Here is a 22,109-nt window from a genome sequence, read left to right as displayed (position 1 = left end):
GCTTCTACTGTACACTTGGAAGGGGCCCATGGTCACCAAATTAACCATAAGCTGAGTCTGGAGGACCCAAGCGTTCCAGCTGGTCCAGCATTTATATCCTCATTAGAGTTTTATGTTAAAAGTGCTCTGGTCTCCTTTGGGCAAGAGTCCCTACGTCTTATCATCTAAATTCACAGTTGCTGGTGGGTCAGTTGATATGCTTCGGTGGGGCTACAATAAGCTATTAGTCAGGCTAGGAGATCTGGGTTTTACTTTCCTATGTAACAGAAAAGGGCATGAAGATTAGAAGTTACAACTTCTCTGTGTACAAGCACAAAATCACAGACCTAAGATCTCGATCTGTGACATCATGCCTCACACCTTTTACCTCCAACTCATATCAAAATACTAGCTAGGACCTTTTTCATCCTACTGTCAAGTATTTGATCATTCTAATCAGCAAGCAATTAATAAAGATATGGAATATACGAATAATATAACAAACAGCTTGATTTAAAGCATATATGTTAAAAAATGCTTTTTCTTTCTCTCCAAATTAGACTCCATTTATCCTAGAAGATTCTAGACTTTACTGTCTTCATTTAGCCAAAGCTATAATAAGGGGCAAATTCATAGCTTTAAATACTTATACTATCAACCAAGAAAGGATAAACTTAAATGAACAAAGAATTCTACTCAAGAAACTAGGAAGAAACCAAAGAAATATACAAAAGGCAGGATGAAAGAACTGATAAAGATAAAAGTAGAAACAAATTAATCAGAAACAGATCAATAGGAGAACTGATAAACTAATCCAACTGGGTCTTTGTGTTCACGGAATGTGGAGTGACATACTCTATTCTCCTGAATAGGAAGATTAAATATTGTAATTATGCCAATTCAAGTTTGTATGCATGTCAAAATGTGCTTAACCTAGGAAAATGTCTGAAAAGACAAAGAGTAAAATGTTAGTGGCATTTTTTTCCTCCAAGTAGTGAGATTAAATGTAATATTTATTTTCTTCTTAAAACTTTTCTGTATTTTCTAAACCTTCTGTGATGAATATACAACTTTTTGATCAGAAAAATAAGCTATTGTCTTAAGATGCCAAATTATTTCTCGCTGACACATGGATTTAATGTAATGCCAATGGAAATAACAAAGAGACAGATGAAGGACTGAGGGAGGACTTCAAGAAAGTTGCCTGGGAGATCAAACATTTTGCAACAGAGTAACAGAGGGGGGATTATTCCAGACACGAAATCTCAATGTAAAGCTACAAATTACCAACCGACAGTTCACATGGGCACCTGGCTAGTACCTGCCAAGGGCACCGCTTCCACACTTTCAATAAAATGCTGTGAATTCAGAACACAATGATAAAAACTTCTAACACTGCCCACCATTCAGATCGGCCCAATGCCAGAATCAGGTTGCAAGTGACAATTCTTAAGGCAGATGAAGCAGGAAAGAGAAATCCCCCTGGGGGTTCAGGGCAAATTTGTTTCTTAAAAGAGTGACAGCCTCTGAAATAAGGTGGGAAGATGTTTTCAACCTCTCTCACCAAGGGACCCCTAAATCACAGACCCAGAGCTTAGAGGAAACAGGAAATTGGAAGCCACTGTCTACACTTTTCCAGCACTGCTCTGTGGGTGGGCAGAATATCACACAATCGGGCTTCCCTGGTGGCACAGTGGTTGAGAAACCGCCTGCCAATGCAGGGCACACGGGTTCGAGCCCTGGTCCGGGAAGATCCCACATGCCGCAGAGCAACTGAGCCCATGCGCCACATATACTGAGCCTGCGCTCTAGAGCCCGCGAGACACAACTACTGAGCCTGCGTGCCACAACTGCTGAAGCCCGTGTGCCTAGAGCCCGTGCTCCGCAACAAGAGAAACCACCGCAATGAGAAGCCCGCGCACCGCAACAAAGAGTAGCCCCCACTCGCCGCAACTAGAGAAAGCCCGCGCACAGCAACGAAGACCCAACGCAGCCAAAGATAAATAAATAAATTTATTAAAAAAAAAAAAAAGAATATCACACAATCACCAGCAATCTTCACCACAGAACAAAGGTCCAGACTGATTAAAGGATTATTTTTAAAAATGAAGGTGGTGATCATTTATTCGATCCTGGGTTGGGGAAGATCTTTCCAAGTAAAAAGGGGAAGGGTAAAAGCGGAAATGAAAACCAGATCTGAATGACCCAACAACTTGATACCAAGTGTTGGCTAGGGGTCAGGGAATCCCTCTGCTGGTGGGAGCACACCTGTGTCACACTCCTGGCGGCCAATCTGGCCAAATGCATTCAAAGTCCTTAAAACGGTCATACTCTGACACAGTAAGTCAATGAGTAGGAATTTTTCCTAAGAGAGACAAAAAATGATTTACACTATTGAAAGACTGGAAAAGAACATAAATGTTCAACAACAGGCGACTAGCAAAGAACTTAGGAAATATTTATAGGACAGAGTACTGTCTGGCCTTCAACATCATGTTTCAAAGAATAGTTAATGATGAGAATATGCTCAGGAAACATCAGATTTTTAAAAACTTAATATACACAGGATGACTCTAAAAAAAATTTGTTTTAACTTGTGGGATACACACACACACACACACACACACATCTGGAAGAAAACACCAAAATAGTGGTTATAGCATTACTTGGTGGGGAAACTTGGGGTGGTTTTCATTTTCTGTTCCTAGGTGCCCAAAGCATGGTATCCGAGAGACCTGGATGCCTCTCACTCATTCCTTCAAGACTCAGCTTACTGCCACCACTTCCAGCAAGTCCTCTGGCACTACTACCTCCTTTATCCACGTTATTCTAGGTGTTCCTCTGGGCACTGGACTCCAGGCTGTCCTCTGCGATGTTCTTTATCCCCGCATCAGACTCACTATATCCCCACTACACATCCAACTGCTGTAGCCAGAAACGGGGGTGTCTCATTTCTGCATCCCCAGTCTGTCTGGACTCTGACAGACCTTCAGGCTAGAATGCTGGATTACGAATGCAATCGAGGGCCTGGTTCTCTGTGCCGTGTGCCTCTAAAGGCCGAGGAGGGCTGTGTTGACAAGGATGAGCAAACACTGGCAGAGAGAACGCCCCTTACCTTGGACAGCAGGCTTGAGACACGCTTAACCTCACCATGTGCCGTCAGCAATTCCTGTCTGAGCTCCGCGCAGGACTGTTCCAGCTGGTCCTTCTCGGCTCGGGCCACTGTCAGCATCTCCTGAACGTCACAGCCCTCGGCCGTGTGCCCCGGGGGGCTGGTCTCTACAGCTTTCGGCTTCTCATTGTCCAGGTGAGCCTTCAGAGACCCGTTCTCCACCTTGAGCCCTTCCAAGGTAACCCGACACTCCTCCAGGGTCTTGGCCATCGCCCCGCTGTCACGCCGCTCCAGCTCCAGGAAGGTGGTCAGTTTCCCGTTCTCCTCCTTCAGGTGTCGGACCGTCTCCAGAGCCCCCCGGTGCTCCTCCTCCACCGTCCTCAGACGGCAGGTCAGCTGCTGCTGGATGTTGAGCAGCTTCTCTCGCTCGAAGCGGCCCTGCTCCAGGACCTCCGTGCACTTCTGCTCCAGCTCCAGGACTTTTCCTGCCTGGGTGCCGGGCTCCTCGCCCTTGACTCGCTCCTGCAGGAGGGCCATCAGCTTCTCGTTCTCCTGACTCAGCTGCTCCGCCCTCTCCCGATGCTGATGAAAGGACGCTTCCAAGAGCGTCTTCTCGTCCGTCAGCTTCTCGTTTTCAGCCGTCAGTTCCTGCACCACCTGCTGCTGGTCCGACAGCTCCTGCAGTGTGGCCTGCAGCTCCTCGGCGGTGCTGTGGTGGCTTTCTTCCATCCTGTGGATCTTCTCCGTCAGGGACGCCAGGGACAGCTCGCTCGCGGTGTGCGGGCAGCTGCCGGCCGCCAAGCACTTGGAGCCCTTGACCAGGCTCCCGGCGGGGGACAGGGGCCCTGGGGGGGCGTCTGCTGGGATGTGCTCAAAGTCGGAGGCGTCTGGGGACAAGGAAGCCTTGGTGACATCACTGCTCGAAGAGCCCGACGTCCGCAACACACCCTCGTGTGGGTTTTTTTTATACGCATCGATTTCGCCTGACAACTCATTTCCCATCGGGCTCCCGAAGCTGGACTCCTGCGTTATCGACGTCCGGCAGCTGCTGTCCCCGGTGTGACTCGCTCCCCCCTCTGAATTTGGGGAATGCTCAAAATAAGTCAGTTTCTCCTTCAAGGCCCGGTTTTCATCCTCAAGCTCAGCGAGCTCTTTCTGGAAGTTCTTGTTCTTCTCCTCGAGGGCTCTGATCAAAGGCTCCGAGTCACCCGGCAAGACTGACGCTCCGTCCACGCTTGGGTCCAAAGCGTCAGCCCCTTCGGTGTTCTGAGTCCATTTCTCCATCCATTTCTTGAGTTCACTTCGGAGCCTGTTAATTTCACCATCTTTCTCTTTGGCTTCTGCCAAGAGTTCCTGGACCTGGGACTCGAGCGCGGCCTTCTCTGCGTCTTCGTGCTCCGGCCTGGGTCTCGTGGGAGTGGCCCGCACGTGCTTGGTGGGGGTGGGCGTGCTGGAAGAGGTGGGGCTGGATACCGCTTTCCTGGAGTTGGAGGGACCGCGTGGCACCGTTCTCTCTCTCGAGACAGCTACCGCGAGTTCTCGAGGGGTGGGAATGCCTGTCCGCTTGGCTGCTGCCACAGCCCCTGAAGAGAGAAGGAGAAACCAATGAAACCCAGCGAGCGCTTGTATAAACAACTCCAACTACAGGGCATGGTGAGCAGGGCGGCTGTTGCCTCCCTCCATCCCCTCTCCCCTAGGTAACTACCCGGCTCTGACTGGGGTTTCTGTACCTGTACTTCAGCGGGGAGCTGACTTCAAGCCGAGCTACTCAGCATAACCCCATCCCCAGCCATGGCTGCTGGTTCAAGGCACGGCACGAGCCCCCCCCAGTCAAGGTCAATGAGACACAAGGAGAGGTTTCCTGGGCGAGTTTCTAAAACATACTGGACATGGGTGAGCAATCGTGTTAAGTCTGGCGATGGCTGGCAACCACCATCACAAGAGGAAGGTGAGGATGCAGGGTAGAAAGAAGGAAACCGAGCTCTTAGTGGGCTGTGGAGCTGTGGACCAGTCACCCTGAGGCTGGCCCTACCCCGGCCTTCCAATTACACAAGCCTACAGTCACCCTTCATAAGTCACCCTGAACTGGGTTTTCTGTAACTTGCAACGGAACACATCTGAACTGAGAGTCCTGGCAACTAAACAAAATACAGGATTGTTGTGAATTCCTAAATAAACACTCAAAAAAAATTTATCATTAACATATTTTGACTGGGCACAAATTCGATGAAGAAATCAGAAGACCCAAGTAACACTAAGGAGACACGGATCTGATTCAATGACCTATTATTTTTAACCTAAGTGTGAATGCTGTGTGCATTTATATTCATAGAGAAACAAGAACCAACAGGATAAGGGCCCAGTACGTTCATCTATGGTATGGTTTTCAATGCCAAACGGATTTATATAACATGGAAATGATTCAGGATTTAGAATACTTGTAATGGGAAATGTAAGGTACGGAATTATTTGTTATTTTCCCCTATACCACCATCGTTATTTCTTTAGTCTTCATCTATACTACATTTTAAATTTTCACTTATACTATTTACTCTAGACGATGTCAAAAAAAATTCTAGGGGTGAAAACCCAGATATCGATCTCCTAAATGCTCTAGAAATAAAACCCCCTTGGAGGTTAAAGTATAAAATGAAAAATCTGGACCTGTTTTTACAAACTCAAAAGACATTTGATGACTCACAGCCGATCGCAGTAACTTATACGTTTGCACCGTGGGCTGGAGGCCTCTGCTGTGTAGGGAGGGTTGGAAGCAGGGACGCGCCCACAGGCTGGCAGAGGCCTCTGTCTTCTGAGGCAGAAGCAGAAACCACTGTGGCGAAACAGCTCTGAACCCACTGCCAAGACAGCTACTGAGACATGAGCAGCTGCATCTCCCAGCATCCCAGAATCCGAGGGGATGAAGTGGAGGCGGGTGGCGTCCTCTGCTAAGTGTCTGACGGCTGAGTGCTTTGAAAACTTTGACATCATAAAGACTAAACTGTCATATTCATATACTGGAAAACTATGGTTTTTAAGTTAACTTTTCCAAATTAAGTTACCAGAAAGCTAAGAGCACGATAATACACATGTAATGCATGTAGGTGTCCAGATGCCTCACTTGCCATCACGCTAAACAGTGATGAAGAAAAGATGCATTTAATTATTCTTGTAAAATGAAGATTAGAACCACTAAGCAATAAAACATGTTAGTAACACCAGCCCTCTGGAGTGAAGTAATCTTGGCAGGGACCATAATGAAAACTGGAGGGTAACTAAAGTTTCAACATAATTATAGTCAGAACAGGCAAAACTGAGAGTCCAGGACTGACTGCCATAGAGGCGTTTGCCATTCCTAATAACGCCACTAAAAGTAAGGCTCCTTTTCAGCTATTTGTTGGTTTGGGAAGAATGACAGAGGACCGGAGACCAACCCGGGCATCATTCCCAGCTACAGCTTCAGCCCTTCCTTTTGCCAACAAATCTTGGTCTGTTCGCCACTTGGTGTTACTTATGCCTTATCTAAACCACTAGGAATTTGCTTACATCAAACCAAAGTACATTAATGAAATGCATCCAGTTGTAGATTATGAAGCACACAGTCCAGCTATACTTTCACCACATCTGCTCCTTTTTCCGTTCTTGCCACTTCATTCCCGGAAGATCAGTATAATTTGCCCCCTGATCTTCTGAAAGGCTCTTCCCATCTCTGGACGCATCTTTTCAGAAACTGTAATGAGCCGAGGGTAAGTTGAGAGGGTTGCTAAAATTCATCATCAGGCCAAACTAAGGTGGGTGTCGCTCCCCCACCTGTGCTCAGACACCCCGGCACGGCCACTGGCAGGGGCGCGGTCCCCCAGCTTATGATGTCATCCACCAGAAGGGTTCCTCTTCTCAGTCTCCTTCAAGTACTGAGTTCAGAAGCCTCACCGCGGAACCATCCATCCTGGGCAGGCTCCCCCGCACAGGACAGCGGGGCAGGGCGACAGCAGGGGTGGCGGGAAGCCTGGGTCCGTGGATAGGGCCCGGCTCAGCTGGCGCCCTGAATCTGTCGTCTTCTTCCCCTCCTCACACCAGAGCACGGCTTACTCCTACCGAGGCTGGTGGTCCAACTGCAAGAAGTTAAAATAAAAGCAAGCTCCACCTAACACGATAATTTTTTTAAACCGCGTGTGACGTGTCACGTTTCACAATGCCAAATGAAAAACTGTATTATGCTGTGGTTGATCACAGGTGCATCCAACTACGTATCAGAGAGACACACGAGAAAGGAAGAGAGAACACAGAACAGGAGAGTGTTAAGCTGGTCAGACTGTGAGTAATTTTCCTGTTTCTTTTTATAGTTACATTTATGCAATAAAGAAAAAAAGAGGAGGGAAAAATCCTATCATGCCAACACACAGAGAGAGAAGGGGGTGGGAAAAATTAATCTTTCCAGAGAACAAAAAGCATGTTGTTGTACGTAACAATAGCGCGATAATTTCAAGCATCGACCAGGTTTTCAGAAGTGATTCTCAGGAGCTGAAGATAAAATATTTTCAGTCCCTTTCTGATTTCCTCATCTTACCTAAAGAACATGCTACTGGGGCTGTTCTAACGTGCACGGGTGAGGGAAACGGTGGCATTCTGAAGTAAATGATTAACCTTTGATTTATTCACCAAGGATTCGAGGACCTGCTCTACAGGACATACATGTGGTTCACATCGTCACACGCCTGTTGCCCTGCCTCCTAAACACAAGGGGACTCACTCGTTCTGTGTCTAAAAATCTAAACTACTAGGTTAGTCTTTACTGTAAGTCTTCATAACCTTTTTCTCGGAAAGTTCCAATAATTTCTTCACCATCAAATCTAATTTCCCCGGGCTCCTCGTCCCTCTCCGCTCTTGGCCGGCGGCTCACTTTTGAGAATCTTCACTCTTTTTATTCACGTTTGACACTGGCACCAAACATTTTTCAGGTTCTCCCGTTCAAGGAACCTTGAAAACATATTTAAAACTTCCCTCCCCCTTTCTTTTTGTAACCAACCAGTGGGTCACTCAAACGTATTAACTGGTTTTGGAAAAGTCTCCATATTTTTCCTTTCCCTTCAGTACTGAATCTAGGCCAGGTCTTTGGGATGTTCCGTTGAAATTTCTGAAACATTCTCACAGGGCTTCCTGATTCCAGCCTCTCCCACCTCTGAGATGTTCTGGATCAGTAACCCTTAAATAACTCTCATTTTTCTGTTCCAGAATCTGTAGGTATTTCCTCTTGTCTGCTGCATCAACGTCAAACCTCTTCCCGTGGCTTCAAGGTCACTCCAAGGTCATGCATAATCTCTAAGCACACAGCCAACCATACTCACTATTTGGGTGTTTCTGCTCTCCACCACCCCCACTGAGCTCTAGCCAGTGTCCCCAATACACATGTGACTTGTGGAACTATCATTCTCTTTCCACTGGATACTTCTGACTGGCATTTAAACACACTTAATTCTCTTTAATTTAAAAGATACATGCACCCCTATGTTCACAGCAGCACTATTTACAACAGCCAAAACATGGAAACAACCTAAGTGTCCATTGACAAATGAATGGATAAAGAAGATGTGAGATACACACACACACACACACACATACACACACACAATGGAATACTACTCAGCCATAAAAAAGAATGAAATAATGCTATTTGAAACAACATGGATAGACCTAGAGATTATCATACTAAGTGAAGTAAGCCAGATAAAGAGAAATATCACATGATATCCCTTATACGTGGAATCTTTTTAAAATGATACAAATGAACTTATTTACAAAACAGAAACAGACTCATAGACATAGAAAACAAACTTATGGTTAGCAGGGGGAAAAGGGGAGAGAGGGATAAATTAGGAGTTTGGGATTAACAGATACACACCACTATATATAAAACAGATAAATAACAAGGCCTACTGTATAGCACAGGGAACTATACTCAATATCTTGTAATAACCTATAATGGAAAAGAATCTGAAAAAGAATAGACAAATATATATGCATAACCGAATCACTTTGTTGTATACCTGAAACTAACGCAACACTGAAAATCAACTATACAATAAAAAATTTTTTAAAAGAATAAAAAGAAAAAGAATATCTGAATCCACATCTTCCTCCAGCTCATCTCTGATCTGCCCCTCCCCCTCCCAGCAGAATCCTGCTCCAAGCTGTGTTTACTGGTTGTCTTCATTTCTCCCCCCATATCCCCTCCTCTTCCCACTCCCATTACTCAACCAAATGCCAGTTCATCAGTGACCTCCACGTGGTCCACTGCAATGGGCGTTTCCAATCCTCTCAGCAGGGTAGGAACAATACCTCCCTTTTTGACACATGCCTCCGATGTCACGCTGACCTAGCTCTCTCTGACCTCAGCAGCCACCCCGTCTGGTTCCTCCCCCTCCCCACTCTCTGCATGCTGGAATTCCTCAGGTCTCGGTTCTGGGCCTTTTCCCTTCTCTTACTACAAATATTTTCCTGGTGCTTCTACTCAGTGTCATGATTTTAAATACCACCTACATACTGATGACTTCTACATCCCTTCTCTCATACGGTCCTCTCCTCTGAGCAACATCTGAATATCAAACTACTTAACTTGATAAGCATAATTGAATTACTACAAAAGTACCTCAAACTAGATAAAAGGGAGAAAGGAAGGCTAGGAAAGTGCGAACAGAATGGGCAAAGGCCCTGGAGTGCAGGGAGGGTGAGGTAGAAGGCTAATTGGCAGAAGGCACTCAGGGAAGGTCTCGCCATTGAGATTCAAGGTGACACACATCCACTAAAACAAGGCCAGGATGCTATGGAAAAGGAACAGAGATAAAACAAGAAGAAGCTCTCAGAAAATTTAAATATGTTTGTCAAATTAAAAGATTCAATGGAAGGAATGGAATGCAAAATTAAGGAACTCTCTCAATGTGTACAACAGAATCAAAACAAGATGAAAACAGAAAAGATAACACAGAGGGCCAATGCAGGCAATCAAACAATCAATTAATAGAAGTTCCAGAACTATAGATCAGTGGGAACAGAGTGGAGGAAATAATCAAAGAACGGACACAAGACAATTCCCCAAAGTTGAAGAATGTGAGTCTCCAGAATTCGTGTCAGGCAAAACAAATGAAAAAAGATCTACATGGAGATAGATAAATCTTTTTTTTAAAGTTTCAAAATACCAAGAATGCCTGAAAGTTTAGGGAAGGGGTGTGAACTGAGAATGAGACTGGCCATCATCATGTATAGGCAATACTGAATTCTAGAAGGCAACAAAGTAAACGCCTTCAGAGTTCTGTGGGAAAATGATTTTCAACCTAGAATTCTATACCCAGTCTAACTATAAATCAATCAGAGAGGTGGAAAACACGTTTCAAAACATGCAAAGTCTCAGAAAATTAAATTGTGAACACCCTTTCTGAGGAAGTCATTTGAGGATGTGCTCCAGGAAAACAAGGAAACAAATCACAGAGAAGAGGAGGAGTGATCCAGGAAGCATGGCCCTATCAGAGGAAAGCAGTCAAGGGAAGTCCAAGATGGTATCCATGGAGCAAGTCTGGAGAACAAGCCCAAGCTGGGTGAGAGGACAAAGTGCCTAAGAAGGGAATTTCTTTAACAGAACACCTCATTGGATGACGAGTACGGGGGGTGGGGGTGGGGGTGGGGGGTGGGAATGAGGGTATAATAAACATGGTGAAAAAAACAGAAACCTCATAAAAACAAGAAGCCACATAAGAAAGGTAACAAAATCATAGCACATGACTTCACTCTGCAAGGAAGACTATCTATGTAGTCATAATAACATTAATACTACTTAAATTGACCCAAAGTAGGAAAGACCCAAAGTAGGAAAGACTATTTTATGGAACATTTGAATATTATCATCCTTGTTAGCAAAAAAAGTTAAAGTATAGATGAAAGAAATTGGGAGGTAGAAGACAAGGTGGAGAGAGCTGGCAGAAAGGGGTAGTGACAATAATATCCATCCTCATCTTACAAATGGAGAGTCAAAGATACTAAATACAGTTGACAAAACAAGAAAAAAAGATGAAATACATTATTAAAATAAAAGAGGTAATCATGAAAGGAACTAAAAACAGTGATATTATGACACTGGGAGGAGATGAAATGTTATGAGTTAAATCCTCATCTATCATAGCAGGAATCCACAAAATGTCTAAACTTGAAAAATTAAAATATAGCAATGTCAAGAGAATGATTAGACAAGCCACAGACGGGGAGAAAAAATTTGCCAAAGACATATCTGATCAAGAACTGTTATCCAAAATACACAGAGAACTCAACAATAAGAAAATGAACAATCTAATTAACGGGCAAAATATGGGAACAGACACCAAGGAAGATATACAGATGGCAAATAAGCATATGAAAAGATGCTCAGTGTCATATGTCATTAGGGAATTGCAAATTAAAACAACAATGAGCTACCACTGCACACCTGTTAGAACTGCTAAAACCCCAAACACTGACACCAAATGCCGGTGAGGATGTGGAGCGACAGGAACTCATACTTTGCTGGTGGGCATGCAAAGCGGTACAGCCACTTGGGAAGACAGACTGGTGGTTTCTTACAAAACTAAATATACTCTTGCCGTGCAGTCCAGCAATTGCACTCCTTGGTATTTACCCAAATGAGTTGAAAATGTATGTCCGCACAAAAACCTGCACATGGATATCGATAGCAGCTTTAGTCACAGTTGCCAAAACTTGGAAGCAACCAGGATGTCCTTCGGTGGGGGAATGGATAAACTGTGGTACATCAGCCAATGGAATATTAATCAGTGCTAAAAAGAAATGAGCTATCAAGCCATGAAAAGACACAGAAGAACCTTAAATGCATATAACTAAGTGAAAGAGGCCAATCTGAAAAAGGCTACATTCTGCACGATTCCAACAACATGACATTCTGGAAAAGGCAAAACTATGGAGACAGTAAAAGAGGTCAGTGATTGCCAGGCTTTTAAGGGGGGCGGAGATGAACAGGCAGAGCATGAAGTATTTTATGGGCGGTGAAGCTCTTCCGTATAATAGATGATGGATATATGTCGTTATACACTTGTCTAAACCCATCTAATGTACAAGCACCAAGAATGAGCCCTGATGCAAACTACGGACTCTGGGTGATGATGACATGTAGGCCCACCGACTGTAACAAGCCCGCCACTCTGGTGCGGGTCGCTGCTGGTGGGCGGGGCCGTGCGTGGGTGGGAGCAGGGGCCATATGGGAGAAATCTCTGTACTTTCTGCTCAGTTTTGCTGTGAACCTAAAACTGCTCTAAAAGTCTACTAAAAAAAACTAAGCAGCATAAGATGATGAAATGGTTACCTTTAAGAAGAGGGACGTGAAAGGAGAAGGGGACAGGCAGAGATGGCCTGGATTTTCATTAATACAGGTCTTGCTCTATTTCATTTTTTTAACCTGTGCATCTACCACTCTGTTAATAAGATTTAAGAAAAAGAAATGTGAGCGTCTGTGGATGCAGTGCAGAAGCAGGTAATCAGCAGTTGGTTTTATAGGCAGCGCTGATCCTTTGGACTTAGAACAAATGAGATAAAAGAGGACAGCTCGAGGCCACTCAGCCAGCAGCAGCACTGCCGCAGAGTCTGTTATCACATCTCCGGGCCGCACCTTGCCTGTGGCAGTTAAGTGTTTCCATAGCTGGACTGCCTTCTGGAGAATCTCAGTCGAGTGGTTTCTAGAAATTCATACTTACCTCATATTAAAGTTCACGGAAACTCCCTTTGCAAACCAAACAGAGGAAAAAACACAAAAGAGTTCTACACACACACAAATGAACCAAATTACTTGCTCATCTGGCTTCCTTCACTGAAGGCAAGCAGTAGGGTCCACATTCAGAGATGGTTTTTGTAACAGGACAAATGGTGTGTCTCGGCTTCATTTCACTTTTCTTTTTCCAGAACGCAGAATTAATTTTGCTCACAGCTCCACTTGGTCAGCGACTTGGGTGAGGTTTCAAAACACCCGTAAATCTGCATTCTTCTCCTTCCCAAACACTCACACTGGACCGCAGCCACCACGTACAGCGCTCCAGAACCGGGGAGCTTCTGAACAAAAGACCCCTAACACTCAGGAGGGGCTCTGGCCTGGGGAGGACACAGTGGCCGCTCTGTGCCAGGTTCAAGGCGAGATGGGGCAGGAGACAAAGCGGCAGTGTTTGCAGAAGAGCTTCTTGCAGGCGGCCTGAACAGCCGCTCGATTTGTCATCACCAGGAAGAGACGAAATGCAAACGGGAGCCGGACGGGCAGCTCCCAGCGCGCCGGCTGGAAGGCACAGGGACAGCTAGTTTCCCCTGAAACCAAAGTGGCCCGGAATTCGCTCTGCAGGCCACGTGAGCCTCCTGGTCCATCGTGCAGGTCAGATACCATCCTCATCGCCTAACCCTAGAGCTCAGCATCTGCACGCAGGAATCTCCCAGCATCCCCAGGGTCTCCAGGCAGCAAACGCGAAGAATGAGGAGGAGCTGGGGGCGGAGGGACTCTAGTTAATGAAAAGACCTGCCTCTCCATGGGCAGCCTTCCTTCAGGTCAGACGGAAAAGATAGACCTTGCGAGGCTTGATGCAGGGGGGAATGACCTATCTCGGATCATGATTTAGCTCTGGCTCCTTAAGATGAGACACTTGGCTCTATCTCACAGCGACCCCCAAGAAACTTCCGAGTTCCACCATTAAAAGATGTGAAATTCACCTGAATTTGCGGTTGGAGAAACAAGAGAATTAGGGGGACTGGGCAAGCTGAATTCTATTTATCTGATTAGTATCACTTTTCTTTTTCTCTCTCTCTCTTTTTTTTTTTTAACCACCCATAGGTCAAAACAAACAAAGAACTTTAAGGAACTGTCCACATTCTTTAAACTGGAGTTCACAATGGAGACAGTTATAACAGCCCTTGACATGTGTGGAGCACTTTGGTTTTCACAGCATTTTCATACACATCATGAGGTTCACAAAAATCAGCTGGCAACGTACTGTTATCTTCATTTTATGGAAAAGGAAAATGAGAGCCTGAGAGGCCTCACAATTTGCCTAAGGGTCACATAATAAGTACATCTTCTGAGATCTAAGGAGGCTCAAAATCCTGTTATTTCAGAACTTGAAGAAAAAGAGAAATCATGTAGCCTAATCTTCCACGAGAAGTAGTTATCGATAGCATCCAACTTCTGTTGCTATTTTGAACTCTGACGTTGGACCCAGCATTAGCTGCTTCCACTGCTGAGCACCTCAGACAGTCGGACAGTCCTTCTTTATATCCGGCTGAACGGTGTCTTCGTGAACATGGCACATGTGGGTTCCAGTTCGGAAACCATCTGGAACCACAAACAACAAATGGGATTGCCTTTTCCACGTGACATCTGAACATCTAGGGCAGCTTTCACCCCCCCGGTCTTCTATTCTCGAAGCAGGACATTCCTAACCCTTCCCGCCAGGCCTCCCAGGACCCGGGGCCAGTCATCGGATGAACTGCCTGGAGATCCTCTGATTTAGCAAGGTCCCTCCGAAATGTCACCCAGAATCTCAAAAATGCTGTGGATGTGGTCACTAGGAGTTTTTGCAACAGAAAACCCAAGTCAAGCTTGCAGTAATAAAAAGAGAGGTTTTGGGCTCGCAGAACTGGAAGTCCAGGAGCGGCCCAACGTCAAGTCCAGCTCAGCAGGAAGATGTCCTCAGGGCCCATTTCCCTCCATCCCTTGCTCCGGGCTTCCCGGACAGGTGCCCTTCATCAGTAAGCTGCTCTGCCTCAGGGCCGCGGGATGCCCCTGGCAGCTCCAGGCCTCGTATCTGCACACCCCCAAACCCAGTGAAGAGTGCTAAGTCTCTCCCAGAAGCCCCGACAATGTCACCTCACATCTCAGTCTGACTGGACCATCCTTGTCTCACTGATGTCAAGGGATCGGCTGATCTACTAAAAGTGGAGAAATGGTGAATTGGCCAAGGAGAATTCCTGAAAGAAGAGGGAAGTAGATGCTGGAAACAAACACCAAAGTTTCAGAAAGTGTTCGTAACATGGTCTGAGCAAAGCTGAGTTAGTATCCTGGTACAGTACGCCAGTATGGGAATACAGCATAGAGAAAATGGCATAGTACTCCAGTTCAAAATGAAGAAACAAAAAAGGCTTCAGACCCCAGCACGGGATATTAGGCAACAATTAAAAATGAATCGACATATGAATGGATAAAGAAGATGTGGTGTGTGTGTGTGTATTATATATATATATATATAATACACACACACACACACACACACACACACACAATGGAATATTACTCAGCCATAAAAAAGAATGAAATAATGCCATTTGCAGCAACATGGAGGCAAGTAGAGATTATCATACTAAGTGAAGTAAACCAGAAAGAGAAAGACAAATACCATATGACATCACTTATATGTGGAATCTAAAATATGACACAAATGAACCTATCTACAAAACAGAAACAGACTCACAGACAGAGAGAACAAACCCGTGGTTGCCAAGAGGGGCGTGGGGGAGGGATGGATTGGGAGTTTGGGATTAGCAGAGGCAAACTATTATACATAGAATATAGAGACAACAAGGTCCTACTGTAGAGCACAGAGAACTATATTCAATATGCTGGGATAAACCATAATGGAAAAGAATATGAAAAAGAATATATATATATATATATTTATATGAGTCAATTTGCTGTACAGCAGAAATTAGTACATCGTAAATCAACTATGCGTCAATAAAATTTTTTTTAAATGTATACTGTTAGCCATACTTTTAGTGTATATAATGCATACTATATAATACATATACGTAATACTTAAAAATAAAACATTGTACGTAAAAAGGCCAAGTGGGATACCGAATTTTAAGAGTACTTATTGTAACCAGGCAAACCTTTCTTGTTTATGGGATGGTTTATCTGCGTGCAACACGCAGCTGGGATCAGCCCCGTGAAGGCTCCTCTACCCTGAGTGTATGAACACCATCACAGTCACGCTGCTATCTACCAACCCTGCGTGTCTCAGTCACCGCTGTTTCAGGACTAGTTTCCCCATAACCTCAACGCTTTAAACAACCATTTTATTTCACTCATGGTTCTGCAGGTCAGGAAATGTGGGAGGGGCTGGGCTGGCTTGCCCGCACGGCCGGCAGGTGGGAGCTTGGCTGGGTTTGGTGGCAGCACTGGGGTGGCCTCCCGGCAAGGTGGGCTCAGGGCTCCCAGCGTCCCTGTTTCTGCAAACAAGGAGGGCTGCACGGCCTGTCGTAACCCGGCCAGCCCCGGTGGTCACACGGCATCACTTCTGTCATATCTAGTGGTCGGAGCACCTCCACAGGTGGACACGACAGAGCTGCATCTCATAAAACCAGCGACCGCTCACTGAGCCGTCCAGACGTGAAGCCAACGTCCGTGCTACTCACGACCCGCTAGCCCCCAAGGCACAGTGAAGACACCTGTAAAGTCCCCTCTGCTAATAAGCACACGACTCTCTGTGGTCTGCACTTTCCTGGACAAGCTGGTCCCACGTCTTCACTACATGCCAAGGAGTGAAGCCACACAGAGATAACAATGCTCCTTCTAAAACTGAAATAATCAAAATCCCCTACCTTCCTGAGCCATCGAGAAGAACTGTGAGACATGGAAAGAACGCGTTCTTCCACGATGAGACAAAAGGGCTGAGTCTTTTGTTTGGGATCATGACATCTGCATACACGGCATAAAGCTGCGAACACTTCTTTGTGAATTCTATTTCATCATGTTAGAATACACTGCATTTACAACCTTCCAGGACAGTGGGAATAGATCTCGCTGCTTTTTTAATAATATAATACTTCCTAAGAATAATGTCCTGCAATTTATTCAGCCAGTTCCTACCAAGGAACATTCAGACTGTTCCTAGATTTGGGCCATTACAAACAAAGTATTGCAATTGACAAACTTTTTCTACCTTCACTGCATGCTTAAGTACTGGTGCTTTTATTTCTAGAGGACAGAATCCCCCAAACGGAACTGCTTTGTCAAAAGAAACGTGTATTTTCAATCTCAACAGCTACTGCCGGATTGCCTTCCAAAAAGGCTGCAATCACTCACGCTGCCACCAGGACGTAGCGGGGTAACTGTTTCTCTAGTCCCTGACCAGCCCGGGAAGCTCTTACTCTTTTCGATGGGCGAAAAATGGTTGCGTTTGACTTCCACTTCTCTGATTACAACTGATGTTCACTATCTTTGTTTTTTCTTTTCTTTCCTTTTTGCCATTTAGTTGCTTGTCATACTATTGACAGTTGACCTGGACCACCACCTCCTCTGGCATTTAGTTTTTCCTTATTTGTTTCTAGGTGGACATCATAGACGCAGGGTATCCTGCAATATTTCCCCCGATTGTTACACATCTGTAAGCAGAGGTTGGCTGTAGCCCAGAATTCCTTCCCTTTTCCTCCTCAGTAACTTGACTTTTCACTGGGCACTGGTTTCAGAATGAGGACATTTTCCAGCCCCTTTGCAGCTGGGTGTGGCTGGGTGACTAGGTTCTGGCCAACTGGATGAAGCATTTTCTGGAAGGTCTCCTTAACACCCCTTTCCTCCATCCTTAAGCCTGAAGTACAAACGCCACGTTTGGGACCACGAAGTCAGGGTCTCACATGGTGGAGCCGGAAGTCACCGGGAGCCCAGGCCCGGAACATCAAGCCCCATGCCGGCCTGGACCACGTACCCAGACTTTCACGTGAGAAATAAACTTGGGTCTGGGGTCAACCTCTATCATTTGGGGGAGGGGGGTTGTCACTTGTAGCCAAATGTAATCCTAAAATGGAGTGACTCTGAATCTAAGGTGATACCCATCTCCCAAAGAGCAAAAAAACAAAAACAAAACAAAATACAAGCTTCTTGACCAACCTGAGAAAGGTCTCATTGCTGCAGACAAAAGAGTCAAATCCCTATCTTTAATTTATATATTATATATATTTAACATGTAATAGGTATTCCATATTTCCATATAAAATATGTACTTTAATTATATATTTATATTATATGTGTTAATATATTATGATTAGATATAATGCCTTACTGTATTACATATGTATATTAATACATTAAATTTCTATTTATATGTACATATTTAAAATCACATTATATAAAATATATTCGTTCAGAAATATTGATCCCATACTCACATTTCAAGAAAATGTCCAGATCTGTCACAAGCCATGTTCTACATCACAGTCTCCATCATCACTAGAGCTACTTTTAAACCATGTATTGAATTTACAGGAGAACCGCTGAAGCTGTTTGAGATTCTGTGCTTTTTGAGTCCAGTGACAGTATCATGCTGTCACTGAAAATGTTATACCAAGTCACAAATACATATCTGCATGATATCAGGTTGATTCTTTAAAAAACTGTTCTTCCCGTGGGTATATATTTCAGAACTCTACGACCTAACCACCTACTGTACTGTCATGTAATCTTTCAAAGCCTCACGCCAACAACCTATAATGCTTGTAACTCTGAGATCATACCTCATGGCATAAGTACTAAGTTTGTTTTAAACGTGCCTCCCTTTTTTCTAGACCAACTCTGTAATTAAAACTCTAAAATTAAATCAGAGTCAGGTTATTTTAGTCTGTCTTCCCCAAATATTACTTTGTTATTCAGAATAAAGTAATTAAGGACATGCTCAGTTAAAAATGACATTTTGTGAGGCTTGAACGTAAGGAGCTTCCTTTTTCCCTAAGAAATAATTCTGGGGAGAAATTAGTCTCATATCCAGGCATATTAATTGAGAAGTACAGTTTCTGTATCATTTCAAGTCTTGTTTTATGAACCACAATGAGATTTAATATTTTTCACCTTATGTTCTATAATAGTCTAGTTAAAATTAATCCTAGATATTTTATGGCACCCGTGATATTCTTTCTTTTTTTTTTAATTTCCAGGGTTAACCAGTTCCTGCTAGTATAGAAAAAAAGCTATTGTTCTTTTTATATTTCTCTTACAATCAAATTCCCTTATTCTTGGGTCTAATTTGTTTTTTCTTTTCAATATTTAAACCAAAAGACGTTTTTGCTTAATAGCATTAATACCAGAACAATGTTAAATGCTAGGGATAATACTTCAAGTTTTCTAGTTTTTCTAGGAACAGTTTTGTGAATTTATATTTTGAGGGAAATTCATCCACGTCCTTCAGTTTTTCAAATGTAGGCTGAATTTTTCGTTTCTTTCATACTATGACAATAGATCCTTACTCATTTTTAATATTTTTCCTTTTTTTTTTTTTTAAATGAAAGCTTCTTTATTTATTTTATTTTTTTGGCTGTGTTGGGTCTTTGTTTCTGTGCGAGGGCTTTCTGTAGTTGCGGCAAGCGGGGGCCACTCTTCATTGCGGTGCGCGGGCCTCTCACTATCGCGGCCTCTCTTGTTGCGGAGCACAAGCTCCAGATGCGCAGGCTCAGTAGTTGTGGCTCACAGGCCCAGTCGCTCCGCGGCATGTGGGATCTTCCCAGACCAGGGCTCGAACCCGTGTCCCCTGCATTGGCAGGCAGATTCTCAACCACTGCGCCACCAGGGAAGCCCTCCTTTTTTTTTTTTAATCAGAGATAATTTCCATTATTTGCCTTTCAAAGAACTAGTGTTTGGCCTTATTTATCTTCTTTACCATTTTATGTTTTCTATTTCACTTGTTTCAGCTTTTATCATTATTAACTTATTTCTCTATCTTTTTTTTTCCTGTTTCATAAGTTGAATATTTCACTCATGTATTTTCAGTCTTTCTTGTCTTATATACTAATAAAGGCATCTATGATTATACATTTTCCTCTGAGTATGGCTTTAGTTCTATTCCATGAATTTTGCTACAAAACTCTCCTCCCTCCGTTTATTTCTAGGTGATTTGTAGTTTCTGTTTTGACTTTCTTTTGGTGCAGAGATTATTTTAAAAGTGTCTCTGAATTCCAAAGCAGTTTTTTTAATAATCATCTTTTTTTTTTTTACCACTAATTTCACTGGATTAAGATGACATATTGCAAATACAATCACGATGTTTATATTTTACTTCTTGTTTTCTGTGACAAAGCACATGACCAACTTCTGTCAACAATCCTAAGGTCTAGAGGAAGAATAAATAAATTTGCTGAGTGTGCTATTTATAACCTGTATACTTTGCTTTTTTAATTTGTTCCAGAGGTTGAAAACTGGCAGCCTGCAAGGTACAGACATGTTTTCTTTGGCTGGCAAAGTGCTTTAAAATGTATGAATCCCAATGCCCTTAGGCAAGGCATGCATCCTCCAGTTCAACGTGCAATCCTGTCATCTGTGCTGTTTTACACCAGGAATTCACATATTCACGCTGCCCAACTGGTCCCTGTGGGCATCCCAAGTTGGCAACCTAGTTTCCCTGGCCCGTCAAATTAGAAAAGACACATAATTAACATCTCCTGGCATAACATGGTTTTTTTTTTTAAATTCAATTCTTCTTTTATTCCCAGTTTTTGTTCTGCGTAGTTACTTAAAGATTAAAGATGGTCACGTATTTTTGGTTTTTATCAGTACATATCTCTTTGTGCTGTTCAACGCTTTTGTTCTTCACTCTACTTTGTCTGACACTAATATTGCTATCTCTGTTTTTAATGGGTGAATTTGGCTTAAGAATACTTATTGTGAGGCTGTTTCTTTGGCTTTATTGTTTCCACTTCATTTTGTTTACTGTTTATTAACTCTTGGTTCACCATTTTTCCTCTCCCCACTTTGGCTGATTTGGTACTGTTTCTCTCCATTCCTCTGTGGCCTGCTTACCCCTCATGATCTCACCCTCAATCCCTGTTATTTGGGGAAAACTAGCTTTTCTACTGTTTGTGGTTACCAGGCGTTCCTAACAGTCCTAACCACACGTTCATCAAAATTAAATAACGATGCCCCCCAATCCCTTGCCAACAAAGACGAGATTACTTTCACAGTAATTCTACATCTGAATGTCTTGAATGCCCCCAGCCGCAAGCCTGGGTTTTGCTGAGGTAGGCAAGAGTTCTTAGTTCTGGGCTATTCCCTAGATTTTCCCTGAGAGGGCAATCCTTCTTTTCAAGAATCCTACTTCACATTTTCAGCCGCATTAGCATCCTACACTTGTGTGCAGTGTTTCCTGAATTCTTCACCCCCCCCCCTCCATATTTCTACTGATCCAATCACCAACATCTCATTGGATGTGTGAATATGTGCTCAAGTAGGGGACATAAGTCCTTCATGTCTAAAAATACCCTTCTCTTGCCCTGATTCATTGGACTGACTCATCTTGGCAGGGGGAGCTGCAGCCGGCACCCTTTCTTTCCTGTGCTTGGGGACTTCCGCACTCTGCGAGTCCCGGGGGAAGGCAGGGTCCACCTCCCATCAGATAAGCTGAGAACGTCACCTGCTTGCTTTCCCAGCTGCCGCCCCCCCGCCCCTTGCAGCCAGGGAGGCCGCTTGTGCTGACGTCGTGTGCGCCTGCGCTGGACTCTCCGGAATTCCCGCTGCGCGGCGACGCCGAGACAGGGGTGCTCGCTGGCAGGCACGGTGGCTGCAGCAAGACCCCCAGGTCCCGGCAGGCGGTGGCTCAGGCGCTGGCCGTGGCCCCGGTGCCAGCGTGTCTGGGGCCAGGCGCACTGGCCGCGCTCCTGCACACGCAGTGGCGTGTCCAGCCGGAGCCGACCTTGCCTGCGGTTCTGCGCGCTGCTCCTGGCTGCAGCATCGCCGAGCCTCGCTCGCCAGCCCTCGGGACAAGTCCACAACCACTCAATGGCCTCTACCAGCTGATTTTTCTTCCTCAAGGAACCAAAACCAGCTACTGTGGCTGCAGGGAAGCACCCAGGCCCGCAGGGCTGGCACGGAAGCCGCGAAGACCTTCAGAGTCACTCGTCCCTACAGATGTGACCCTAGCCCCCAGGGCAGGGGCACCCGGTGCCATCCCCACGCTCCTCAAAGCTGGACTGCCCTCCTGTGGAGAAGCTGCCAGGATTTTTATCTTCATTTCTGCAG

At 44.6% G+C, this 22,109-nt stretch overlaps 1 protein-coding gene across 8 annotated transcripts in view; it reads right to left on the bottom strand.

Moving 5' to 3' along the window:
* The window catches only part of SPECC1 (sperm antigen with calponin homology and coiled-coil domains 1), a 245,017-nt gene that overhangs the window by 86,596 nt on the left and 136,312 nt on the right, over positions 1-22,109 (bottom strand). For all 8 annotated transcript variants that reach the window (XM_061176653.1, XM_061176657.1, XM_061176655.1 and 5 more), the window contains one exon: positions 3,095-4,674. In XM_061176653.1, coding sequence (XP_061032636.1) covers positions 3,095-4,674 — 1,580 coding nt within the window. The remainder of the gene's footprint in view (positions 1-3,094; positions 4,675-22,109) is intronic.

Source organism: Eubalaena glacialis, chromosome 19 (genome assembly GCF_028564815.1).
Source record: "Eubalaena glacialis isolate mEubGla1 chromosome 19, mEubGla1.1.hap2.+ XY, whole genome shotgun sequence".
NCBI classification, from domain to species: Eukaryota; Metazoa; Chordata; class Mammalia; order Artiodactyla; family Balaenidae; genus Eubalaena; species Eubalaena glacialis.
This window is presented reverse-complemented; position numbering and strand designations above follow the sequence as displayed.